The sequence below is a fragment of the Myodes glareolus genome, chromosome 19 (assembly GCF_982192425.1).
Source record: "Myodes glareolus chromosome 19, mMyoGla1.1, whole genome shotgun sequence".
Classification (NCBI taxonomy): domain Eukaryota; kingdom Metazoa; phylum Chordata; class Mammalia; order Rodentia; family Cricetidae; genus Myodes; species Myodes glareolus.
The window spans coordinates 41,277,795-41,305,336 of NC_142044.1; the positions used below are offsets into that span (position 1 = coordinate 41,277,795).

The 27,542-nt window shown below is 48.7% G+C and overlaps 1 protein-coding gene across 1 annotated transcript; it reads right to left on the reverse strand.

The window, feature by feature from the left end:
- Nucleotides 1-745: 745 nt before the first annotated feature.
- Nucleotides 746-25,637, reverse strand: Gtpbp1 (GTP binding protein 1). Its single transcript, XM_087898970.1, has 12 exons — nt 25,431-25,637; nt 22,435-22,546; nt 15,161-15,341; nt 14,302-14,650; nt 9,774-9,897; nt 8,315-8,429; nt 6,522-6,666; nt 6,227-6,409; nt 5,393-5,528; nt 4,771-4,949; nt 3,288-3,488; nt 746-2,350 (listed from the first exon to the last, which is right to left on the reverse strand). The coding sequence occupies exons 1-12, from the start codon at nt 25,620-25,622 to the stop codon at nt 2,258-2,260; spliced, it is 2,010 nt and encodes a 669-aa protein (XP_087755096.1). The 5' UTR covers nt 25,623-25,637; the 3' UTR covers nt 746-2,257.
- Nucleotides 25,638-27,542: the final 1,905 nt, after the last annotated feature.

Genomic DNA, 27,542 nt, shown 5'->3' on the forward strand with positions numbered 1-27,542 from the left:
AGACTCATGGATTAGCAACTTTATTGACTACAGATGGGCCGGTATTTTCTCTAAACGGAGAGCTGAGAATGGCTGAGTTCTGCAGAGACCTTTGCAGTCCCCATTAATGACCATTTAACACTGAATTCAGTCAGCTCCCCTGGCCATATCCACACCTACCTCCCTGAGGGCCTGAAGCCAGAGTGGTTCCTGAACACAGTAGTTCTAGTGACCACCACTGCTTAAAGGGCCATAGTTAGGATGAAATGAAGCTCTACTGTGGCCCAATGCTGTAGGAAGTCACAGACTCCACTGTGCCATGTGCCACCATGCTGAAGTCCCATTACTACAGCCTGAGCCAGAACTACACACAGGTGAAAATAGCTGGATTCAGAGGAGTGGGCTCCAGCTGGCTGGGAAAAGCTGTAGGGTGAACAGGAACTAATCCACTGGCGACGGCTCTTCCCTTCCCTGAGCTCCAGTCTTGTCAGTCTCACAGATGGCAGCAGTGACTGTCCATCTAGCTGTGGAGTGAGCAAGCCCACCCACAGCAGCACCACACTGCATTCAGCCTGACCAGAACACCTGTCTCCCTGACTCTCAATGAATCCACACAACCTAGAAAGTGGGGTTCAAAGATAGCTAGTGGAGCATTTACACCTGCAGAAGTGGGGCTCCTGGAGGCCCTGCTCCCCTCAGCTGCCACCAGGCGCACAAGGCAGGCAGAACCTCCAGGTGGAGGTGCTGGGCAGGGAACATGACACTGTCAACTTAAAACAAACTTTTATTGTGAATGCTGGTTTGGTCAGTCCATGGCCACGGGGCAGTGGTAACTAGAAACAGCTGGGAGGAAGGGCAGGGAGGAAAGAGCAGTCAGGACCAATTGAAAGAAAGAGAGCTTGGGAGTCGAGGTGGGGCTGAAGAGGGACCCAGCCAGCTGGGTGTGTCCTGGCTGAGAAGGAGCACCCCAGCCTGAGGTCAGGGTGCAGGTCTTGCCCACTCTACTCTACCCCAGCAGCAGTGCTTTTGATGGCCTAGAAGAATCTCCACTGCCACCTGCCCTTACACACGCCAGTCAGGGCATCTGGGCCCAGGCTTCTCGCTGCTGTGATGCCACAGCTGTAGCAGCTATGCTGGGGTGATGTGGGGAAGGAGGGTTTCTAGTCCTGGCTCAACTCAGAGGAGTACCTACCCTCCCCCACCAAAGGAGGGGCTATAAAACCAGATTCCAGGAAGGCCCGGACCCAGTCTAGTACCCTGTGCGCTGAGGCTCGGCAGAGGAACAGGAAAAGCCTCCAGTGGGCACAGAAGTCGGAGCAGCCAGGGCCAGCCAGGCAAGCCCAGGATTGTCTCCAGGGGTAAGCCCACCCAGTTCTTTGGATCCATGGCAAGGGTCAAGAGTCAGAGTGGGCAGCCAGGTGGTAGGGTGCACACTTTTAATCCCAGAACTTGGGAGGCAGACGCAGGCGATCTCTGAGTTCAAGGGCAGCCTGGTCTACAGAGCAGGTTCCAGGACAGCCAGGGCTAAACAGAGAAACCCTGTCTCAGAAAACAAACAAGTCAGGGTGGGCAGTCCTGTAATGCAGTCACCACGCTCTCACACATACAGGTGCCGCTGGAGAGCTTTTGACTTTACCTGTCTGGGAGCTTAGGAGGGAAAAGGAGAGACAGGGGAAGCCACCACTTTCCATTAAATTCCCCAAATCTTAGATTGGGGGATCCCTGCTCTGGCAGAAGCTACTAAACCAAAGAAGAGCTTCCAGCTAAGAGGGGCAATTGCCCTGGGAAGACAGGTGCCTTGGGCTCCTGAGGTTCCCTAAAAGATCTGAGGATCTCATTGAGACAGATACGGATGGAAGGACAGGTGGCAGCTCTCAAAAGTGAGTGGCCAGCCAGGACTGAAACAGAGACTGACAGGGTCAGCTGCATTCCTGCACACACCCCCTACACACACACACACACACACACACACGCACGCACGCACACACACACACACACACATGACAGAGATATATAATAAAGAGAATAGAAATCAAGGGCCCAGATGTACGAAAGATGTGTAAGGGAGGAGGCAGTGGGAGATGGGCAGTCCTTGGGCATCTAGTCCATCCTCATCTTATAAATTAACAATGCCCCCTGGAAAATGGGGGTTGTGGCAACAAGGATGCTCTGGCTGTGGGCTGGAGTGGGCGGGTGGCGGTCAAAGATGCTCTGCCCAGCTGGTGAGCAGTAGCCAGAGTAAGGATCCCATGGGTGGTCAAGTGCACCAGGGGAATATTCAGCAGCCGCTGGCAGGAGTCACACAGGCCCCCTGGGACTTCACCTTGTGGCGCTGGCCCCCTCGTCGCCGGCCCCCACTGCTGGGCTTGGGCTAAAAGAAAGAAAGCAGGCACTTGAGAAATGGTGGTTTTCTAAAGTAGGGCCAGGCAATGACCATGTTGTAGCCCTAACCTAGTCACGAGTTTACATGGGGAAACGGAGTCTTCCTGGCAGCTGTAGGTGTGTGTGGTGATGGCAGGGGAGCTGGTCAGAAAAGAACAGGGGGACAGGAGTCAACATACATCACTAACTGGGAGAGGGGTTCAGGAACCTCGGGGTGGGACGGGGTTACAAGGGGAGGGAAGAGGAGAGAGCTGGGAGGAGAGAGAAGAGAATGAGCACCTGCACTGTGTGAGAGTAAGGCTCAGAAGCCTACTCCAACAAGGCTACAGAGAAACAACACGGGGCAGGCACTAGGGAGGGGTAGCAGGCCTGTGAGCTCAGCAAAGGCCACCTTCACCTCCCTCATGCTCGGAGAAGGAGCTCTAAGGCAGTGTCTCTCAGGTGTGCTGGATCTCAGGCACACACAGCACTAGAAACCAAATATATTCGTATTATCAAAGGGAAGCCTTGGCTGGGTGTGGTGACTCACACCTGTGATCTCAGCACCAGAAAAGCTGAGGGAAGCTGCCTTAAGTTTAAGGCTAGTCTAACTTACAGAGTAAATCTCAGGCCAGTCTGTCCTACAGAGTGAGATCCTATTCCCCCCATCACTTTTTTTTTTATTTTTTAAAAAAAAAAAAAACAAAAAAAACCCCTTACTTTTCATTTTACATACCAACCCCAGTTCTTCCTCCCTCCCCAAGATCCTGTCTTTAAAAAAAACAAAGGAAAAAAACAAAAAACAAACAAAAATCAAAATAAAAAGGGGAACCTTGACATTTTTCTATTCTTTATTTCATTAAAAACAAATGCCAATCAGGACCACTTGGATTATCAGTCCTGCCCCTCCCAGAATCATGCTGGAGGCCGTAAGAGGCCCTACTTACCTGTGGCTGGAGACCACTGGATGTAGCAGCCTGTGTAGTTCCTAAAGAGGAAGCTTCCTCTCCAGCTGAGGGGCCCCCGGCCACTGGTGTGCCAGATGGACCTCCTTCTTCTCTTTTGCTCAGGGGACCCTTTTTTGTGGACTGCATTTTAATCTGCTGGGGCTTGGAGTTCATGGGAGAGTTATTGGTCGTCTGGAGGAGCTGTGGAGGCCAAGTGGGTAGCATGATGTCAGAGTTGCCTGCCCAGCTCTGAGCGAAGCGTGGCAGAGCAAAGAGGCCTTCCCATTCCCATTCTGAGGCCAGGGCCACACAGCACTGGAACAGATGCCTCGTTTCCAGCCTCTCCCTGCCTAGAAAGGCTCCAGCCCTTTCTGGGTTCAGCTGCTATTCCTACAGAGAGCTCTGAACTTCTGCCACCCTACTCCTGAGGTAGGGTCTGGGCTGCCCAGAGCCTGTTTTGGACCATACTTTAACTTCAGGCCCCCTGAAGAAAGAAAATAAATACCTGTCAGAAATCATAAAAGCTATCACCCAGGAGCAAGTGTCTCAGAATCTTCCTTGTTGCCCAAGTTCAATCAATCTCAAATACAGCAGAAAAGAAGGTTGGCTGCTGGGTTTCACAGGACACTACAGTGCGGTCTATAGCCTCTAGCAAACTATCAACATGACAGGGACGCCTCTCAGGAAGAAAAGACAGCCTGAAGTTCATTTCTAGCTCAGACATGGAAACCACGTCTTCTATATGAGCAGGGGTCAAATCCTCTACCAAATGTCCTACCCAAGACCATGGGTGAGCTCTATAGTAGGCAAAAGGTGGGCTCTGGGAAAACAACCCAAGCACCATAGGACCTTCCAACCATGTTCCCCACGATACCCAGCACTCACTACAAAGGGATCTACCATGCTGTGGGAAATCCTCAGGTAAAGTCCCAAGCATGCCTCAGGACCCAGAGGTAGCACCTCAGGTCAGCCCTGGCTCCCCAGACACTCTGTCTCCTACGGAGGAGCACCATACCCCAATGCCACCTTCTCTCCTTCAAAATAGCTTCCAAAGCAGGGAGGTGGTGGCGCATGCCTTTAATCCCAGTACTCAGGAGGCAGATGCAGGTGGATCTCTGTGAGTTCGAGGCCAGCCTGGTCTACAAGAGTTAATTCCAGGACAGGCACCAAAGCTACAGAGAAACCCTGTCTCAAAAAAACAAAACAAAACAAAAAACCAAAAAAAACCCAACCAAACAAAACAAAAACAAACAAAAAGCTTCCAAAGCCCAAGGCAGGAGGCTCAGGGGACAGCTCTTGGGGAAGCAGAGACATCACTGAAGCCACCCCCTAGTACTGGCTCAGCTCTGCCAGGGCAGGGACCACACCTCTGTCCCAGAATGAAGACAACTCCTGGTTCTCAAGAGGAGCTTGTGGTACTCATGGCTACTGGACTAGAGCACACTGAAGTTTCCTTGAGCAGGTGTGGTTACCCCAATCATACCTTGGTGATAGTACCAACAGCCTTGGTACGACCTTCCCGAAACACCAACCGCTGGTCTATGTGCAGGTACTCAGGGGTCTTGATGAAGCGGAAGTGGACAGTAGCCTTGTCTCCTGTGCGTAGACAGTCTTTATCCATACTCAAGATGGTAGCTGTCTGCCGGATGCTCCCACAGTGTACTGTCAAGAGAACCAGAGCCAGGGCATGCATGACCTACCCTGTGGCCTCAGGCTGGAGTCGTGTCTCTACGACAGGACAAGAACTCTGAGAGCCAGATACATCAGTGCAGTCTACTCTCAGATCTGATCCTGCCTCCTTCCATCTCTCCCCTACCCAGTCCCATGTGGCAGAGCGAGTGCCTCTGTGTGTACATATGCCTTCCCAAAGGGCTCTTCCTAGCACCTTGATGATGCCAGCAGGCACATCAACACTCTTGGCTGAATAAATGTGGGCAGGTGTTTCCTGAGGACTGAACAACTAACTAGTGTTGCTCAGCGCTGGGCTAAACAGGATAGAGAACTGCCTTGCCTGAAGCTGGAAGCCTTGGGCTTAGATTGCCGGAGCTCCCTTGGGAAGGCACAAGTACAGAATTTCTGAGGCTGGCAGGATCTTGGACACCTACCCATGGCTTGGTAGCGTGGACTAATTGTGGTGGGATGATGGAGGACGAGAATCTCAGCTTCAAATTCCCAGGAGGCTTGGGGATTCAGGCGTGGAGAAACCATCACCATGCCTTTCCGGATGGATGAGCGCTTTATCTGAAGGGAAAAAGGAGAACACAGCGCTCAAGGACCATGGTGTCCTTCAGGTTTACCTAGTCTGGTCCCAGAGATGAAAACCACTCCTACAGCTCTACTCCTCACCACCTAATGCAGACAGCACAAGGCAGCCTCCGTGCTGTGCAGCAAGCTAAACATTGCTACTAGGAGGCAAGGAAGACTGCACAGGAGCTCAGCTTTCCAGCCACTGGATCCTGGAGGGTGAGCCAGGAACACAGGCAGGTGCAAGAAATCAGTAAACCCGACCATGGAGAAGACAAAGGATATCCCACTTTTCTTAGTAGCTTACGGGAAGGTGGGCGACCCCAGAGCTAGTACTCATCCCAAACCCCAGGAGATGGAAGACTGAATGGTAAGAGTATGTGGCGCAGATCCCATCCATCCTAAGCTTAGGAGGGTGGCACTGTGCACAGGAGAGACACTCCTATCCGACTGCACTGTGAACAAGTGGCAACTGCTCAGGCTACAGAGGGAGGGGCAGAGCTCAGGGGGAAACAGTTCTGGGCCGAGTCCTGACTTGGAAAGGCTACCACGCTGTGAACTTAAGTCTCCTCCTCTGTGAAAAAGCGGTCAGTAACCCGCGCCTTGCAATGTAGTCACAAGAACTGAAGACAGTAAAGTGCTTGGCTCAGACTTAGTAGAATTCAAGAAGAGTTTCTGGAATTATCTTTACTCACCTTCTTTAGTGCAAAGGAAGCCGTCTGGCCTCCCCGTACCTCCTTGACAGGCATGCGCTTGCGATGGATTGACTTGACAGCAATAGACAGGAAGTTACCCAAGGGGTCTGGGCCCAGTAGCAGAGTGTCATTCAGCTTGATAAGGCCCCTCAGCGTGGTCCCGGACACTACTGTCCCCACACCCTGCCAAGGAGAAGAACCCAGCCTATTAAGCCTATCCCCACCACAGACTCCTTCGCTGCCCGGAGCAAGAAGTGCCCACGCACCCTGTACAGCCCCACCCAGAGGCACTCACGGGTACAGAGTAGGTGTCATCTATTTGGAACTCAGCAGGTTCTTCCTCCCTGTAGCTGGTGCGGGGGGACAGGAGGTTGAGGAACATTTTGAGCAGGTCGAGGTTCTCACCTGTGACGTTGGAGATCTGGAATATTGGGCACATTCTAAATAGAGGAGAAGAAATAAGGGAGAGGTGCTTAGGGAGCTAAGACCTCCTGTCAGGTCACTCTGGCCCTCCTTCTCATTGTCTTACCTCAACAACAGGAATTGCACACTTTCCTTAGTACCTCACACTAGGGACTCTAAGGAGCTGGAGCATGGCTGTACCCCTGAAATACGGCCCCTTGTTGGACAACTGGTAGCACTGAAGACAGCATGAGGCTAGAGAAACAGGCCAAATGCCAGGCTTCTCTGAAGCACAGACCAAGTCAGGGGACAGGTGGCTCCAAGGAAGCCCTGGCTCAGGGCAAAGAAAAGGAACTGTTATCAAAAGATGACTTTGGACCAAGGAGCTAAAGAGCCTAGCACTGTGCTCAAGTCAACACCTAGAATCTAGATGCATTAATATCTGGAGGAAGAGCCTGGTAGAACAAACATCCAATAAACATGTATGCATGAACAGACTCACTAAATAAATGCCAAACGGGCCTGTGATTAGAAGGCTTTTGAGAAACAGTAAAAAAAGTCAGTGAGTCATAAAAAGACAGCGTTCCACCAGTCAGGCATAGGCTGGTGCCTTCTATGCTCATGACTTCTACTCCAGCACCCAAGCGCCCTCTCTGGAGGAATATGAGGGCTAATCTTGGTTGCCAGCTTGATTGGATCTAGAAGCAACTAAGAGGCTATTTGTGAGAAGGAACAGTCGAGTAAGGTATCCCCTCCCCCAGGGTAGGCAGGGTTGTATCTGTGTAGAATGCTGGGAGGCCCTGGGTAATGTTTGGTGAGTGGTCAGTTCAGAGCACTGGGCCAAGATACAAAGAAGTCCAAGAGACGCTTGGTGGAGCGTGGTGCATGGTAGTACAAGCCTTTAATTCTAGCACCCTGGAGGCAAAGACAGGCAGATCTCTCTGATTTCGAGGCCAACCTGACCTACAAAGTGAGTGCCAGGGCAGCCAGGGTTATGTAGAGAGACCTTGTCTCCAAAAACAAACAAACAAACAAACAAACAAAAAATTAAAAATAAACAGAGGACCAAGGAAGAAGCAGCTCTACCTCTGCCTGCCCACCTTCACTCCTTACAGGTGAGCGCACCTTCTGCTATTGCTGCTGTGGCTGCCTGTCTTTACTGATATCACAGCCCAATTTCTTTGGCCTTGCAACATGGACTAAAGACCAGCAGCTCCATGGTCCTTGAAGACTTCAGCTCCACACTGGAACTAATGATGAAACAGCTATGGAGTTTTCAGCCTCTCCATCAAGCAGAGAGCCACTGTCGGACTATTCAGCCTGCACTGTATAAGCCAATCTAATATATCCCGTGTGATATATATTCATTCCATTGATTCTGTGCTTCTAAGGAACCCTGACTAATTCAGGAAGTTAATAATATCCCCATTTCCCAGGTAAGGATGAGATGTTCCAACCGGGATTTCAACCTCAGAGAGATCAGTAATTCAGAATGATACAGGCTCTGAACAACCCTGTTGACCTAGGAGACTTATACAAAGACAGAACCTTCTATTTCTTCCAGCCATGTCCAGGAGACCTCACGCTTGACTAGCTGGTTTAGGCCTATGGCTCGCTGGGCCCTGCTGGCAAGGGCGCTTGCTTAGAAGCATGTGTTTCCCCACCCTTTAGCCTTGCCCCCATTACCTCTCAGAGCTGAAGTTGGAGGCTGTGACAATCACATCATCTTTGCTCTGCACCAAGACAGGGATCTTCCGGCAGCCTGGTGACTTCAGCAGGCGCTGTAGTAGCTTCAGGGTTTCTTAAAGGGTGAAATGGAACAGAATTAGGGGACACAGGCTTCTCTCTGGCCAGACTTCCAGGGTATTGTACTCAATACTGATGCAAGCAGGAGACAGAAAGACAGACGGACCAGTGTTAAATGTCACAATGCCTGGAGAAGCAAAAAGGAAGATCAAAGCAGGGCAGGTACATGCTGCTAGTGTATAGAGAGCATACAGATGGGTCTCTTTTCTAAGGCCATGAGTCTGAACACACAGACAAGTGCCTTGGGTTCCCAAGGATGATGTTCTTTCCACAATGCTCTTGCTTTTTGGAAGGTCTCATCTCAGGAATATTCTGAGCATTTACAAATCTGCAGGGACCCTTCTTCTTCTTGTTTTTTTTTTTTTCTTTGTTTTGTTTTGTTTGTTTTTGAGGTAGGGTTTCTCTGTAGCTTTGGATTCTGTCCTGGAACTAGTTCTTGTAGACCAGGCTGGCCTCGAACTTACAGAGATCCACCTGCCTCTGCCTCCTGAGTGCTGGGATTAAAGGTGTGCACCACCACCGCCCAGTGCAGGGACCCTTCTTATGAGACCTTCTAATGGAGACAGTGTTCCATTCAACTTGCAGCACCAAAGAGGAGGTGTAGAGACCCACTCCCAAGGCCTGTGTGGAAACTCTGGTGGCTAAAGGCCAAAAGATCTCTGCCCAAACTTCTCCATACACATCTGCTTCAATGGTACAGCACATGCCAGCTGTTGGGGACACTGGGAGAAAATGGCAGACTAGACTTGGGGAAAATGGCAGACTAGACTGGGGGAAGATGGAAGACTAGACTGGGGGAAGATGGCAGACTAGACTGGGGGGAGATGGCAGACTAGACTGGGGGGGGGATGGCAGACTAGACTTGGGGAAAATGGCAGACTAGACTGGCGGGGGGAATGGCAGACTAGACTTGGGGAAGATGGAAGACTAGACTGGGGGAAGATGTAAGACTAGACTGGGGGGAGATGGCAGACTAGACTGGGGGGGGGGAATAGCAGACTAGACTGGGAGAAGATGGAAGACTAGACTGGGGGGAGATGGCAGACTAGACTGGGGGGGAATGGCAGACTAGACTGGGGAAAATGGCAGACTAGGGATTTCATAGATCCTATACTTGGAACCAGGAAGGAAAAAAAAAAAACAGAAGGAAATTCTGGACTTCTCTTAAATCAAGAGCCAAACAGGAGAGGAAGAAGTAGAAGACTTCAGCTGATGGAAGCTGAGTCAAGGTCTAGCACAGACAAAGATGCAGAAGGGGCTGGGCTGAGGCCCTGGAGCAGAGCGTACTGCATTAGCATCAACAACCCCACAGGCTGCTGCAGCTGGAAGCTTCGCTTACCTTGAAGGATATTGGCAGGACACATGTCAATCTTGGTGACAACCACAAAGACAGGTACATTGAGTGCCAATGCCAAGCCCAAGTGCTCCTTGGTCATCCCCACGATGCCAGCATTACTGCCCACCTGCCCCAACAGAAAGGAACTGTCAGGACAAGGAGACAGAGACTGCTGCTGGGTAAGTGGGGACTGCAGCCTGCTGGGGAAAGCTGGGCTGGTGAAGTTCACTTAACTGAGCTCAGGAGGAGCTCACCTGAAAAGCAGGCCCCAGCGACAAAGCCTTCAACCCCAGCCACTCAGAAGCCTGAGCTTGAGGCCTGCCTGGGCTACAGAGAACTTTTAGAGCCAGCTTGAAAAACTCAGTGACACCCTGTATGAAAAAAAAAAGTAAACAAAGGGCTGGGCTGGGGATAGACTCTGCCTAGCACCACTAGACCCAAGGTTCAGTTCTCAGTATTGTAAAAAAATAGACACAACAAACAAAACTCAAATCAAACCAACAACAAAAAACCAGAGGAGTCTTGTAAACAATAGGACATTTAAAAGAGTCTGGGATGCACAGCCCTCCATACTCCCCAAAGTGTGTTCACTTTAACATCTTTGGTCTTCAGTTAACACAACTTTAAAACAGGGCCAGACACGTCTACTTTAGAGGGTCACCTGATGTTTGACAACATAATGGACACTTGGTATATGAGCACATTGTATCTCTGGAACTGGAGAAATGACTCAGAGGTTAAGAGCACTGGTTGCTCTTCCAGAGGACCCAGATCCAGTTCTCATAACTACACAGTGGCTCAAACTGTCCAAAATTCCAGTTTCAAGGGATGCAATGCCCTCTTTTGACCCAAGGATACCACAGACAGTGCAAATACATACATACACACAGGAAAAATGTTCATAAACAGAAAATGAAAAATAAACACTTTTTAAAAAAGTATCTCTGGTAGGAACACAAAAAACTAGCTGCCTCTGGAACAAAGGAAGAAGGGAACTTTACTACATGCTCTCTGTTGTCTTTTAAAAAATACATCCATGCTGGGTGCAGTGGTGCACGCCTTTAATCCCAGCACTTGGGCAGCAATCTCCATGAGTTTGAGGCCAGCCTGGTCTACATAGCAAGTTTCAGGCCAGCAAGGACAACATAGTGAGACAGTCTTAAAAGAAAAAAATTTTTTTAAAAAGTCAATTGTGTGTATGTTACTGTGTGTAGGGAGAGGAATTGTGCCACTGTAGTATCTGGAGACTGCCCCCAGCTGTCTGCTGCTGCCCCCATTTGTCTGCTGCCCCCATCTGTCCCCAGCTGTCTCCTCTTGCCCCCAGCTGTCTCCTGCTGCCCCCCAGCTGTCTGCTGCTGTCCCCAGCTGTCTGCTGCCCCTGTCTGCTGCCCTAGCTGACTGCTGCCTGTCTGAGTTACATCTCCAGTCCTCCAGCTATTTCTTCCCACTCTTTTTCAATACAAATGCAGCTCACTTTGTTGTTCCCACACTGAACCTGAGAATGGTCTATTGGTTTCTATATGTTACTTTTTCCCCCCTTGAAAATTCATTACTGTGGAATAGTAACAAGATAGTTCATTGTTTTTGTTATTTATTTATTTACTTAAAAAAGAAAAAGATGGGGCTGGAGAGATGGCTCAGTGGTTAAGAGCATTGCCTGCTCTTCCAAAGGTCCTGAGTTCAATTCCCGGCAACCACATGGTGGCTCACAACCATCTGTAATGAGGTCTGGTGCCCTCTTCTGGCCTGCAGGCATATACACAGACAGAATATTGTATACATAATAAATAAATAAATATTTAAAAAGAAAAGAAAAGAAAAAGATGTCAGAAAATGGTGGCACACATCTTTAATGCTAGCACTTGGAAGGCAAAGGCAGGTGGTTCTCTGAGTTTGAGGCCAGCATGGTCGACAGAACGAGTTCCAGGCCAGCCAGGGCTGTCAGAGAAACCCTGTCTCGAGGAAAAAGAAAAGAAAAGAAAAAAAAAAGGTAATAAACTTTAGCCAGGTGGTAGTGGTGCGTGCCTTTAATCCCAGTACTCAGGAGGCAGAGGCAGGGGGATCTCTGTGAGTTTGAGGCCAGCCTGGTCTACAGAGCAAGTTCCACACCACACACACACACCACACCACACACACACACACACACACACACACAAAAAAAAAAAAATGAAAAACAAAAACAAAAAAAGGTGGCTGGCCTCAAAGTCATGATCCTCTTACCTCCACCTCCTGAGGGTTGGGATTCTGGGGAGGCAGAATACCTTAAGTATTTTTCTGTTGTCTATAGACGTTTAATAAATAGATGATGGCCTAAAAGTCAGACAGGAAAATTTTTGTTTGGGGTGAAGATTATCCCATCATTGTCCTTCCTCATTACAGTTTTAACTAAATGAAGAACTTGAGTCTCTAAAGTAAAGACATGACAAGAAGGACCTGCATTAGGGCTATGGTACAACAGTAGCATGTCTCTCCAGGAGATGCTAACTGATATGGTTCATATATACTGTATACATGCACTGAAATATTCTGAACCTCATAAGTAGGACAATTATTACACATGTTAGTTAACACAACACAAACAGAAAAAAAAAAAACGAAAGAAAAATGTTTATGTTAAGTTAGTTCCCAAACCCTTCATGTTTAAAAAATATATGCAGGGTAAGAATTTTTTTAAAATTTTTAAAAAAATATTATTAGGGGCTTGAGAGATGGTTTAGCAGTAAAGAGTACTGGCTGCTCTTCCAGAAGACCCAGGTTCTATTCCCAGCATGCACAAAGCAGCTCACACCTGTCTATAATTCTAGACCCTGGGGAATCTCACACCCTCTGTTGTGAAATATTTGTTTAACTGGGCAAATATGTGTTACATATGTTTATGCTGCATTTGTTTAATTATGTAAAGGTGTGATGCTGTTTCACTTTGCCTGCCTAGGGCACCTGATTGATCTAATAAAAAGCTGACCAGCCAACAGCTAGGGAGGGACTGTCAGACAGAGAGAATAAATAGGAGTAATCAAGTAGAAAGAGGAAGATGCCTAGGGCCAGTCAGCCAGCCAGCAAGTAGAACGTACAGAAGGAAAGAAAGATAAAAAGGTCCGAGGCAAAATGTAGATGAAGAGAAAGAGGTTAGGTTATAAGAGCTAGTGGGACAAGCATAAGATAAGGCTGAGCACTCATAACTGATAGAAAGTCTCCATGTCACGATTTGGGAGCTGACTGACAGTCCAAGAAAGCCTGCTACAACTCTCTTCTGACCTCTGTGAGCACTGGGCACACATGTGGTCCACAGAAATACACGCAGGCAAATCACACAAACACACAAGATTCGATAAAATTAAATTTTAAAAATTAGTGTGTGTGTGCATGCATCTAACGGTCAAGAGACGTCTAGATGGAGTTCGTTTTCTCCTACCTTTATGTGGGCACTGGGGATCAAACTTAGGTCACCAGGCTTGCTTCCCACTGAGTCATCTTCCTTACCCCTTAAACCTTTCTTAATGGCCACAGGCCCAGTGGCCTCTGTGGACTTCCACAGAGATGCCTTCTGGTATGGCAGCTCTCCTTAGTCAAGAGAGTCAGTGACAGCCTTTGCAAGGGTTCAAAAGTAAGAGCAACTGCTGCCCAAAGAGCGCAAGCAGAGAGGGATGGACATCCCTGCAGCACATACTGCTCCTCCCCTCTCCAATTTGAAGGCTGGCCTGAGAACCTGTTTGTGGGGTAACTTGAGCACGTTCTGTAGCAACAGATGCCTGTGTTTACCACACTTATTAGCACAGGCAGCTGAAGAACCAGGAGGGTGGAGGGGCTTTGGAAGGACTTGAAAACTCACTCACTAAGCATGTGTGCGCACTGCACTCTCTTCCTCCCTCCCTTTCCCCTTGAAGCTATGCATAAAGTACAGAAGTTCAGCAGAACACACATGCACACACATGAGCAGAGCTGAGCCCTCTGCCCTTCTCCTTTTTGGTGACCCGACATGATGAGCTGCCCTCTGGGAGCCCTAGGACAAGGAAGGCCTACTTCCCATTGTGCAAGCCACCAGGCGAGAAAAGGGCCAGGCCCCTGTTAGCTTCCCCCAAAGAGCTGTACAATGGCTGCTACATTTCCCTTCCAGGCACTGAAGACATCACCTAAGGCCCTGCTGATTGCTACCCTTGGCTCCAGATGTGAGGTGCTTTTCTTCTTTCTTCCCCAGGCTGATCTCAGAGGGTGCCATCTAGGGCCACTCTCTCAAAGTACCCTCAGACACTAGAGAAAACATTCCTGAAGGCACTAAGTAAGGAGGAACCCCTTTGCCTTTCCAAAAATGAAATCTGCGAGTAATATATTGCTTTATACCAGGAGGTCCCCTCCCTGATCTAAATGCAGGAGAAAGATTAAGATTCACCTGTGGAGAAGATCACAGAGCTCAGAGGGCTGAGCTCCCTGAGATTCCAACTTGCCATCCTTACTCCAGCCAATAGTCTCAGAAAGATCCTGAACCTTCGTATAGCACCCCCAGGTCCCCTCCTGAAGGAAGCTTGACACTTACCATGAGCATGCAGAAGTCAGGCAAATGGCCAGTCATGCCAAAAACAGTGGTCTTCAGGTATTTCTCGTGGCCAGCCAGGTCGATGAAGGTAATCACCTTAGAGGACTTCTCACAGATCTTTGTCCATTCGAGGCTGCCACCATGGCTGTCGGGCTTGTTCACTACATTGCCTTCACTGTCAAAGCCCAGAATGTCATTGCCCACGCTGCTGGTTCGACCAGATTCAATCTCATGTTTATGGCGGAATAGTTTTTGGCGGGCAAAGCCACGGCCATTGTCCAGCTCCCCATGTGTTAGGACTCCCAGGAGTGTACTTTTGCCAGCATCCACGTTGCCTACCACTGCCACCCTGCATGGACATGAAACCAGTATGAGAGCTAGTTCCTGGAAAGACTACTCAGCCAGAGCCTGGGTCCCCGAGGGAGGGTTCATCCCAGCCCTCTGGCTCACGACGTCCCAGTTCCTGGATGAGCACAGAGGGGGTGGGTGTTCCTGGAGCTGTACCCAAGGAGCACAGAGTCAGTCAGAAGTCCTGGCTCTTTCAATGCTCACAGTCCTAACCCCACTGCTGGAAATACCCGCAAAGTTATAAAAGTATCTCCCTAGCCCCCATTTTCTAGCCTCTCAGGTTGATGGTAAACTGAATATAGCCACAGACTGGCCCCAGAATGCATGGCTGGGTCTCTCCCACACGTTCCAGATGGAACACAGAAACAAAGAGCACACTGCCAAGACCACGAGCCCCATACTCTCCCACCTTGGGAGAAGGGAGATGCAGGGGAGAGTACTGACTCGGCAAGACCACAGGCTCCACCACACGCTCTGTGAAGCCCCTCCAAGTGGTCTGTGGTCTCCTCACCTGACCTCCAGGAAGTCATTGTCTCCAACTCGTTTCCTGACTAAGTAATCACGTACACGGCCACCAGCTTCTTGACGCTCACGCAATAGGATGACATCAGCCTCTATCTGTTCCGCCATGCTCTTCACTGTGGCGTAGGAGGCCTCCATGTCAGCTTCACTCAGCCCATACTCAGTCCCATCTGGTGACAAGAGCCCAGACATCAACAGGAGAGGGGTTCAGACCAAGCAGCCTGCCAATAAGCCAGTCAGTCAACTCTATCTAAACAGACTCCCTCCTGGCACTTCAGAAAAACAGTTACAACACAGGCACACACAGAGTTAATGTATAGTAGTGCCACAGCTTCCCCTCCTAGCAGGGCACTGGATAATTCATTCATGAGCCACTGCGATTCTCCTTGAACTTATGCCAAGCTTCATACTGGGTGCTGGGAATATAAGTGCCCTCAGTGAGCTCACAGCCCCAAGGGAGAGACACAAGAAATTAATTAATGTCAATACGGATCTGAGCACTACCCTGTAGAGCTGAAGGAAGAAAACACAAAGTACAATCTAGAATGTGGAGGGTAGCGTCAAGGGTGCTGACCCCAAACTGGGTCTTTAGAAGTTGAGTATCATAGAAGAGAAGCAAAACCGAAAGCTTCGCAGACAGTGACCACGCAGGGACAAGAAGAGGCACTGGGAGCTTGATGGCATCAGGGAACAGAGGGAAATGGAAGCTGGTATTACACCAGATAACAGCAAATGGTTTGTACCAGAGCTGGGGGTCAGGCAGGACAATAACATGGTCAGAGCAAGGTAGGCTGGAAGACATTCTAGGCAATAAGCAAGAGGCCAGAAGCAGGAGCCAGGTAAGGGAGAAATTCCAATGCCCTAGGTAAGCAACGAGGGCAGGAAGAGGGAGGTTGTGGGAGGGGGTGTCCAGATTATCTTAGAGACGGTTTATAACTAGGAAGGCTCAGGTACAGTATCCAGTCAACACCTGGAAAAAGAATATGAGCCTAGGATGTGGAGGTGGGCAGGAAAAGGCTGAGCAACTAGCTTCCTAGAGTCTAAGAACAGCAATGCACCAGGTGCTTCTCTGTAGCACGGGGTTTGGTGTCCATACTCCCTCAGTCTTTCTCTCGGTCCTTCCAAAACACACCCTGTAGCAGGGTGTTCTCTTCTTTTTCACCACCCAGAAACTTTGCCAGACCAAGCCTGTTCCTCCACCTTCTCTTCCTCAAGTTCCCTAAAGAAAGCCCGCTAACTCCAAGGAAAGAAAACCACCCCTTTTTGCATTGTCTCTGCTCACCTAAGCTACTAACCGTCTCTTCAATTCTGGAAACCAAGGAATGAGATTAGCCAACCCTTGCTGACACTCATCCCCAGAGCTCTGAACTGACCACTCCTAGAAGAGCTGCCATCACCAATCATCACCAGTGCTCCCCATCACTGTAACCAGCTACAGCCCTGCCCCACCCTGGATGCCAGCCTCTGCTAGTCCACTCACCAAAGGCCCCCTTTTCCCTCTAAACTTTCACCTTAGTTATTCTAAAGTCTCAACTGCCAAGACTTCAAAGACGGGTCAGGCGGTAGTGAGCGGCCACGCCTTTAATCCCAGCACTTCGGAGGCAGAGGCAGGTGGATCTCTGTGAGTTAGTGGCCAGCCTGGTCTACAAGAGCTAATTACAAAGTTACAGGACAGTCAGAGCTGTTACACAGATAAATCCTGTCTCAAAAAAAAAAAAAAAAGGCTTTAAAGATATTCTTGTCTAGTACTGGCTACCTTGCCAAGCTCCACATGGGATCCACATGGGATCCAGTGTCCTACATGAAAACTCCTACCTAGAAGTCTGATATTCAGACTCACCCACTCACCCTGTAAGCGGCAGCACACAAATGGCCAGAATCAATAAAGCACTGGACACTCCCTGTAACCCTACAATTCAGGCAGTACTTTTGCCTTTTAATAGTGGAGTAAATAACTTGACAATTCCAGCACTCAAGACGATGAGGCAGGAGGATCATAAATGTGAAGCTCCCCTCAAAAAGAAAAAAGAGGGAAAGGGGAGGAGGGGAGGGAAGGAAGAAAAAGGTAAACAGAAACCAGATACTTGAGAACTAGGGAGCTGCAGAGGGGCCATAGTGTAAACTAGAGTCTTCTGATTCCAAATGCAGATGCTTTTCCTTCCCTGCTGTCCCTCTCACTGTCTGGCTGTTCCCTCTCTTGTTGTCCCTGTTCTAATAAAGACAATACTTTGCTTCTAGTCTCCTAAGCATGACCCTTCATCAGCCCAGTCCTGCTGATTCCAGTTCTTTATGGTGTTCTTTTGCTGCCTGATTTGGGACCATTCTCTACTAAATAACTGGTCTCAGTGAATCTAGTCTGTATGTCTTGCCCCTGCAACATCCCTAGCAGTCCACCTAGCACAGTCCCCATACATTTAAACTCTCAAAGAAACCATGGTTCTAACATTGCCACTTTCACATCAAAATCTCCAAATGACTTTCCAGAACCAACAGTATTCCTTTCCGCTCCAAGTCCTTTAAGCGACGGTCCCCCTCCCCTAGTCTTAGCTCGACCCTCACTTCTCACCCCAGACAGCCAATCAGCATGTACCCTTTGGCAAGATCCTCTCGGTTCTGCTCTGAGGCCTTCTTTACAGCATCTGCCACACCATGACCTTGTGCGTGTGCTCCCCTGACTACACAGAAAGTCTTTTGTATTTTCTAGACAATAGCTATGGAGTCTGTCCTGGAACTCGCTCTGTAGACCAGGCTGGCCTCGAACTCACAGAGGTCTGTCTACCTGTCTCCTCATGAGTGCTGGAATTAAAGGTGTATGCCACCACTGTCCAGCTACACAGAACATCTTGAGGATGGGGACCATATCTTAACTATTCTGTGGTGAATAGCTTTTCTGCCTTAAGTCCTCAGATGTTTGGAAAATGTAAAACAACTGAATCAAGGGAGAGCAACTGGGAAGAGGGTTCTAAATGAACCACTGAATGAGCTTTGGTCCCTTGAGGTGGGGATGGCTGTCATCCTTACCAGAAACACTATCTACCTCCCTTGCTGGTTTTCAATAGGGGCCAGTACCAATGTAACCTTCACCATCAGAACCTTCGGGTGGGCACATTACCCTTGTCTAAACACACCACTTTCATCATGTTAGGAGGAGAAAAGCCAGTGTCCAGTTACTAAAGACCATACCAGACCTCATCAGATTCTGTCCTGCCAGCTCGCTTTTCTTCCCACAAACATTCCACTACTCAAGGTGCTATGACAGCTTCCTAGGCTTTGGGAACACAAGTCTCACCTCTTTGGCATGACATTCAAGGACCATAAAAGAACCCTGCCTACCTGTTCAACCCCCCCTACCTCACATTCTCCTCTCTTCACTGGAGTACATCTGGCCCTCCAAATGCGCATCTCCAATGTCTCCATGCCTCTGTGCATGTGGATTCCTCTGCCCACTCGCCACCACTCACAGAGGAGCAGCTCCTCTGTGTGGCTGTTCCTGACTCCTACAAATACAACACCGTGTCCCCTGCTGTACCATCTGTCACTCCCCTCATCGCTATGGTGATTAGGCTGCCCTGGCTGGCTAGGCAGGTATTCCCTCCCTCTCTCAATGCTCCATTTGCTCAGTTGAAGATGATGACCTTCCTTTAGAGAGAACCTTTCTTCAGGGATGAGTGTATGACACAACTGTGTTCCCTGCTGGACCCTCCAAATGAGCACTCAAGTCATGGCTTAGTATTAAGAAACTTTTGAGGTTCTTTTTTCCAAGCAATTCCATAATAAATCAACTATAACCTAGGACCCTGAAAACCTGCCACTACTAACACTAACATTTCTATGCCAAATGCACTCTTTGAGCTCATGGAATGTGCCTGGACACTATGAGATGGTGTATTAGTACTCTCATTTTCTTACTATTGATTTATTCTTAAGATTTTATTGATTTATTTTTGGATTTTCAAGACAGGGTTTCTCTGTGTAGTCCTGGCTGTCCTGAAATTTGCTCTGTAGACCACTCAGGCCTCGAACTCAGAGATTCACCTGCCTCTGCTGGATTAAAGGTGTACACCACCACTGTTTGGCTGAAAGATTTTATTTTTAATTATATGTATATGTGGGGGAATGTGCACCTGAATGCAGACGTCCATAGAGGCCAGAATATGGTGTCAGATCCCCAGGAGTTGGAGTTATAGGTGGCTGTGAGCTTCCTAACATGCATCAGAACCAAACCCAGTTCCTGTGAAGAGCAGTACACACTCTCCAGCCTGATATTACTTGTATTCTAAGACAAGAAAACAATTCATAAGTAAGCCCGAACTTTCCAGGCTCCAGACCCCAAATTACTAGACAATCACTGACTTGTTTCTAAAATATCAACCTTAAATGAAGAACACACAAGTATAGAAAAGAGTCCCTCTGGATGGTATACAAAGTTTTAATCTATTTATTCACATAATACTTCTCTGAGGGACAGGTGGTGGTGGTGCACACCTTTAATCCCAGTACTTGGGAGGCAGAGGCAGGTGATCTCTGTGAGTTTGAGGCCAGCCTGGTCTACAGAGTGAGTTCCAAGACAGCTAGGGTTACACAGAGAAAGCCTGTCTCAAAACAAAACAAAACAAAACAAAACTGGTGTGGGAGAATTGTCTGTATTCTGTCAATCATATTTTAATAAAACGCTGATTGGCCAGGCAAGCAGTATAGGCGGGAAAGCCAGACAGGAAGTAGGGGTGGAGCAAAGAGACTGGGAGTATTCTGGGAAGCAGGAAGCTCCCCCCGCCATTCCTGCCCAGACCACCGAAGAGACAACATGTGAGCTGTCACACTGAGAAAGGTACTGAGCCGTGTGGCTAACATAGATAATGATAATGGATTAATATAAGTTACAAGGACTAATAAGAAGCCTGACCTAATGGGCCAATCAGTTTATAATCTTATGGAGTCCTGTGTGTGATTTTCTTTGGGACTTGCCTTACCTCACTTGGCTGTGGGGTACCAGGCAGGACAGAAACCCCAACAAGCCAGAACTCGTGTTACACGAAACAAAACACCAAAACACAAAAACCCTTTCTCTGAGGAAGGTCTCCATGTCTCCATTCTCCATGCTACAGGGGCAGGCTCTGGACCCAGGAGAAGCTAGAGATGAAGCTGACCTCTGGGAGCCTTGCAATTGATTCAGTGTTGTCTGATGTTCGACTTGTTTAACCAGTTCAGATGGCTTCTGCCTCCAAAGAATCCAGCAGACGGAGTCACCAAGATGATGTGTGGCTTTTGCTGAGTGTGTGGGAGATGGGCAAATGAGTATTATATCTTACCTCCCAAAGGAGAGTTAATTAGTTGTGAGTTGCTGAGCTATGGCAAAATTTAGACTGCATTAAAGCAGGAGAGAAAAGGGGAGTCTGAGTCTATGGGGAAGGCCAAGACAGGCGGATAAAATCCAAGGCCGGCCTGGATCACAAAGCAAGATCCCATTAAAGTAAATAAATAAATAGAGTCTGGATCATTAAAGACTAGTCCTACCCCTTGTCAAAACTGACCTTTCTGTAGTTTCCTACGAAGTAGGAAGTGACCTATGAATGGTTTGTCTTAAGGCAGGACAGAGACATACTTAATGAACTCACACAAGGAATCAATGATTTATCATCAAGCAGAATGGCCTTTTCTGAACCCGCTGCCTAGCAGCACTTGGCAACACTGACGGACTCCCTTCCTTCCTTGACAGGTGACCTCTAAGTCTGCCTATCTCTCTGACCAGGTCTTCTTTCAGGCGATAGGCACCACAGCTGAGGGGTGGCAGGCGTGGGAAGGACAAGGGAGATAGGGGAGCCGTCTCAAAGGCAGGCATGATGGGATATAGAGACAGAGTCCTTGTCCCTAGCTGTCATCTTCAGGCATTTTCAAATACTGTTTTCTCTGAGATTATTTGTGTACATGCCGTCTTTCCTCCTTGTGGGCGAGGACCAGCTATATTCTGTTTTGTTTGACTTTCTATTGCTGGTGACAGAGCACAGGGCCTTGAACATCCTAGGTAAGCATTCTACTGCTAAGCTACAAGCCCATCCTAGGGTAACAAATTTTAAGTATCCAAAAGAACTTTGAAAAGTATCAAGATCTAGAAGATCCTTAAAATATGTATCAAGTAGCTGAAGAACAATTTTTTTCCAGTACTGAGGATTCAGCCAGGCCTTGCTGAGGCCTTGTCAGGCAATAAAGCACTGCTCCTGAGCTACACCTCTGGTTTATTATATTTTTTATTTTGAGACAGTGTCTCAGGATGGTTTGGAATGGGCCATCCTCCTGCCTCAATCTCCTGAGTGCTAGGATCACAGGCAAGCACTCTGAGGCCTGGTAGAAGGCCTGTGAGAACTCCTGAACTCAGACTCAGACTGCCAAAGAACTATTTATTATGTGCCTGTCTACAAGTCTGTGTGAGAAAAACTGCCCCTAATGATGCACACAGGCCCAGCCTGGACTCCTTGCAAGTGATCCTCAATAGTTTTGGCTTTTGTCTCAGCAAAAATAATGTAATGAAGATGAAGATAGTGAGCTGTCTATGGTACTAAGGGTGGAAACAAGGACAGTGGACAAAACCAATTCTAAGACCTCATCTGGGGCTCTGACGTGGGGTCTGCCTGTCTCTAAAACTGCAGGCTCTATTATGATGAGTAAGTAGGTTGGAGGACAATAACCAGAGTAGTCACATGGCTACACGCCTGCCGAGACGTAGAGGGGTCAGGAGGGATCTCTGTTATCACAGCTATCCAGACTGAGTGGTCAGCGTGGTCTGGGCCAAAGCACCTTGATGGAGGAAGAAGAAGAAATTCTGAGTGTCTACTTCTTGGTGGCTTCAAGAAGAACCACAGAGATTATCAGCTAAGTAGGAAACAGAACATAATGGGATCTACAACAGGGCCTATGGGGGAAGAACTACAGGTACCCAAAGCAGGGTTAATTCTAGGCTTGGCTAGGACTTGCTGGCTTACCTTGGATGAGGTGTCCTTGCCTAAAGTTCCAATTCCTTGTACATAAATAAGGAGTCCTGAGGTGGAGAGGAAGCAACTGTAGGGCCCCCTGGACAAGGGACCTTGACCCCAAACCTTGTCCTGACCACTAAGGTAGGAGTTGGCATTCAGTTGCTTGTCCCCCCTCCAGACAGTTCTGCAGGCACTACAGAGTGGGTGCACAGGAGACACGGAAGTCAAACAGGTGGCGGCAGAGAATTGTGCTCTAATAATTGTTTAAAATAAAGGAAAGGAAAACTATGCTCACCTGATCCCTGCCCAATGACATATATGGTCTCTCCGCATCCCTCGTCCATCCTCTCCCACATCTGCCGAAGTAGGCTGTCATACTGCTCTGATGTAGGGCTCACTAGAACCAGCTAGAAGAGAAACCAACAGCCTTAGGACCACACTCACTAGAGAGCGCCACAGCAAAAGCTGATTAACAGCCTGACCAGAGACCCTGGGCAAACCTTAGAGCACTCTAATGCAACACAGCTGTGCAGCCCCCACATGCGCTTTCTGCCTCTCCTGAAACAGCCTTATACGACCCAGATGATATATTAAAATGAGTTATGTCTGCACCACAACCCACAGGAGGAGTGGTGTGCACAGCCTGCCTCCAGCTGCTTCACAAGGGGGTTGTCCCAAACAGCCTGACACAGCGGGAAAGCTGCGGAGCAGGGCACCTCCGCACCATCTTCTGCCTACAGTGCACCCGGAGTTCAAGGACAGACTGCTCACTTATAGCTATGCCTCCACCCACAATAACAAAAGGATTCTGTTCTACCTTGTCTAAGCTGTCTTGATTACTACAGTGAAAACTGCCGGCGAAAGGCCATCTCTGTCAACAAAATTCTATGGCCACTAAGGTTAGTATTATTAGGACTATGGGCTGTGTAAATCCCGTCAATAACAAAGTATCAACTACTTATTTGGGGAGGTCTTTGCCATCAGGCTTGACACTCCTATGTGACCTTGGACAAAGAACTTAACCTCTCTAAACCTCAATGTCCTAGTCTATAGAATAACATAAAACATTTGGGCTGGCTCATGTCTGTGATACCAGCACTGGGGTAGCTGAGGCAAGGAAATTGCTATGAGTTTGACAGCCTGGGCTATAGAATGAGATCCTGTTTCAAAATGAAACAAAAACAAAAGCTCCTAGGCCAAGCTCAACTAACACTCAGTACAAAATTATCTTCACCCAATCATTTCTACAAAAACTGCATATATCTTGCCACCATTAATCATTAAATGTTTTTCTTGCTGGAAGCTCTCATAGCCTTAGCTCCCCACATTTTTTAACAATAGTGAGGTATAAAATCTAGAGTCTGTTCTTTCCAGGGCTTAAATCTACTCAATCCACCCCTTCTCTCCTCCACACAATCAACTTTCCTTTCACACACACACACACACACTCTTTCAATTTCCAAGTTCCAAGGACTTCCCCAGCTATGTGATGAAGTAACAGTTCCTTACTCATGGCAATTAAATAAAATAGTAACGAAGGTACCACCCTCTCACAACTCTGTCCCAACTCCCCACTGTGTTTCCAGGCTTCTTCAGTTCCCTGACCATGTACTGCCATCCAGCCAGCCCACTTCTAACATGCCCATTTAACTCATCAGAACTTATCATCGTAACCTGGATGCTGCTAGGGTTACACTGCCTCCTACTTCTGGATGGAGGTCTTCTTGAGTTTGGCCAACCTCATTATGGTATTAGAGGAACTAGACAGGACTACCATGACAAAAAGAAGCTAACTGGCTTCCAAGTGCTCAGCAGAGACTAGATGGAGAAAGAATAGTTGGGAATCATTTACTTAGGTCGCAGGGAAAGGTTCTTTCCAGTTTTATGTAGTTGTGCCACCATGAGATGTCACAAACATTTTTAACGCTCCATAAAATCTCCCATCCAAGTAGTAATCAGACCAGACCCTGCTTAGCTTCCTAGATGGGAAGAGACTCGCTCAGCATAGTATGGCCACAGACATCAAAGGGCCATAAAAATCTCTCTTATAATTATCTTACAAAGGGCAAGGGGTGGGGTTGTTCTATCTTTCATCAGCAGCTTTTTAATCCTCATAGGGAATTATCATCTATCTAGTCCAAATACTTCCCGAATCTCTGATATGGATCTGGTACTATAATGGGTGTCTTAACAAACACTTCTAATTTTTGCAATCCAGCCATAGTTCCTTGATGGAATAACTGGAGAATTGAGAGGTTAAGATACCTTCCCAAGGTCACAGAACCTCTTTAATGGCAAGAGTTGGAGGGGAAACCCAGCCAGCCTCCCTGTCTCTCCAAGTGGGCATTAGTGTCTTTAGTGACACTGAACACTTTCTAAACACCAGTTACATCTTAGACTAACATTTTTATTTTTCACGATGCCAAGTAGATGGTGAGATCTAATTTCTGCCTACTGTCTCAACAACTCAGAAGGCACCATTTAAAACCCCTTCCTTCCCTATGACTACTAAGAGATGGCTCAACTCCTGGGTAGCAAGACTGTGTGGGTCATGCCCACTGCCCATCTAGTTTTTAAATTTTATTACATGGGGGTGGGGAGCGTGCCACAGCGTTCGTGTGGACATCAGAGGACAACCTGTGGGAGTCAATAGGTCCAGGGGATCGAATTGAGGTTGTCAAACTCAGGAGGCAAGCGCCTTTATAGCTGAGCCATCTCGTCAGTCCCATCTTTTTATACTGTTTGGGTGGACACGGAAAGTGGACACTCCTCGGACATCATTCTCGCCGACGGAGCAACTACTTTCTGTTTCCTTTCCAGGGACCAGGAAGAGAAGCAGCTGCCACCCTACAATCACCTCAGAATGACTACCTGTCTTCGCGAGCAACCCGCCCCCTGTCCAAGCCACCTTGACCCTCGGTCGTCCCGGACGCTCCAGAAAGAAGAAAACCCAGTGTCTCGGCGACCCCTCCTGAGGAGGGCGGGGTGGCCCACGTAGGGACAGGGATGCAGAGCGCGCGGCCGGTGTTGAGAGCCCGGTTCCACGTGGCGGAGCCAAGGGGCAGCGATCGAGGCGGGAGCGGAGAGCGCGGGAGGCCGGGTGGACACTGCCCGGTGCCGAGAGTGGGCCCGGGCCCCGCACGTCCGGCAGCGCGGCAGGTGGGCGGGCTGCGTCTTTCCCGCGTACCAGTAAGCCGCACCACTGGACGGCCAGCTGTCCGCCGTCGCCTCGGTGACCGTCCGGCCCACTCGGGTACCCCTGGCCCCGCCGCCGCCACCTCCCGGGCCTACCTTGCTGGTGAGGTCCAGCTCCGGCTCGCCGTTGAGCGCCTCGCCATCCTCGCTGCAGTCCGAGTCGAAGCCGCCGTGGAGTCGTGCCGCAGCCGCCGCGGCCCGGGCCGCTCCCGGAGAGCTGGGCTCGGGGGCGAACATCGAGGCCGGTACCGGCGACTCCACCGGGGAGCGACTCCGCTCCGCCGCCATCTTTAAGAACTTAGGCTAATTCGCAGCCGGCCGCCCGCCCTCCCTCCCTGGCTAATTTAACTAATTTATGCTAGGCCCGCCCTCCTCGTTGGAATAATTTATGCGCAATTTCTCCCGCCTCGCGAGGGTGACACGTATCTCCAGCGGAGACACAGGCGACTCGGTCTCTCAGCCACCAATCGCTGCAGTCGTCTCAAGTGTCTTAATGAATAATTAATGAGACCCAAACCCCAACAACAAATGTCGGAGATGTCGGGAGCCGAGGTCCCACCCCGGGAGGGGCCAACACGGCGTGCACGCTACCTGCCTGGAGTCTTCTCGCCAACGGGAACAAAGCAGAGGTTTGACTGACTTGACAGGGATCCAATGAAAAGAGAGATCCATGTTTTTCCCCGCCTCCGCACCGCCCCTTCACTTTCCAGAGGTGGGGCCAGTTTCCAAATCACACTGCAAAACAGTCCCGCCTGGAGCCTCAGGATGATGGACAAGAGAGGGACCCAATCTTGTCCTCCCTAGGTCCCGCGCATCTGGCCACTGCTCACCCAGATAGTAAACTGCAAAATGAACCTGGCACTCCAAATGACTTAACAGTCGCTGGAATGCGATGTCCGGCGTGTTGGCAAGCTTAAAGCAAATTTTATAGTACAATCGATGCTATTTATTTCAAGAGTTGTAATACTATAGCAGCCAGACCAAGGCAATTAATTAAACACTGACCTTAGGGAGCGCCATTCATTGACTCCTCAGAGATCTATTAAGTGAACAAAAAGGAGAAGATAACAGCCCAAATACCAGCTGAGCGTAAAACACCTCACCACATTTGTGGTGAACAGCTGAGCCAAAGGTCTAGGATATGTGAAGGTAGTTTCCTATGGGTTGTTTTTTCAGTGATGTCGCTTGTGGAAAGTCCCAGTCCAAAACGCTGCCCGTGTCCCTAAAATTCCTGTCTCAAATGTCTGAAAAACCTAGATTTTGTCAGGTGAGTTTTGTTTTTTACCAAGGTCTTATAATACTGTCTGGCCCTAGCCACTCTTCCTAAGTAGTAGAGAAAAAAATAGCATCCATCTGAGAAAGTACAGAAGATTTAGAGTTCAGACCACAAAGTATGGTGAGCGAGAGAAAGGGTTCAAAATAGCCATTGACTAAATTCGGGGAGTCTGAGACAGCAGAATCTTGTTATCATTTTCAACCAAGTAACACCAAGCTTCTGTACTGACGCTGCTGGAAACGTGGTCTAAGGTTTGTTGTTGCTGGTTGAGATTTATTATTTTTATTTTGTGGGTATGAGTATGCGGGTATGTCTATGCACCTGCGGGTATGTCTATGCACCACCTATGTGCAGTACCTGTGGAGTCCAGGTGGGGCGCTAGAATCCTTTGAGACTAGAGTTACATGTTTGATAGCCTCAGTTTGGGTGCTGCGAATTGAACCTAGGTCTTCTGGAAAAGCAATCAGTGCTCTTAACCTTTGAGCTCTTGCTGTTTTTGAAAGAGTCTCAAGTAATCCAGATTGGTCTTAAAGATCATTATGTCAAGGAAGATGTCTTGAACCCCTGATTTTCCTATTTCCACCTTGCAGGTGTGGGAAAGCAGGTGTGCCCCTGCAGCAGTGCTGGAGATGGAACCCCAAAGCTCAATAGGCAAGCACTCCACTAACTGAACTACATCTCCTGCCTGCTAAGTTATTTTGATGCCCCATCTTTTTCCTGGGTAAATTGCTCGTTACTCAACCTATATACTCTTTTATCTGATCCCACAGTGTAGTTAAAATATTAAGATTTTGTTGGGCAGTGGTGGTGCTTGCCTTTAATCTCAGTACTCGAGAGTCAGAGACATGTGGATCTCTGAGTTGGAGGCCAGAGTGAGTTCTAGGATAGTCAAGGCTACACAGAGAAACCAAACTCCAGATAAACTCAAACAA

What these genes read in the sequence shown, in the direction of transcription:
- Gtpbp1 (XM_087898970.1), bottom strand. Translation starts at nt 25,622, where the DNA reads ATGGCGGCGGAGCGGAGTCGCTCCCCGGTGGAGTCGCCGGTACCGGCC. An exon ending in ATGACACCTACTCTGTACCC is followed by an intron (nt 6,410 to 6,521) that starts GTGAGTGCCTCT and finishes TCTCCTTGGCAG; the next exon opens with GGTGTGGGGACAGTAGTGTC. An exon ending in CTTCCTTTGCACTAAAGAAG is followed by an intron (nt 5,529 to 6,226) that starts GTGAGTAAAGAT and finishes TTTTCCCTTCAG; the next exon opens with ATAAAGCGCTCATCCATCCG.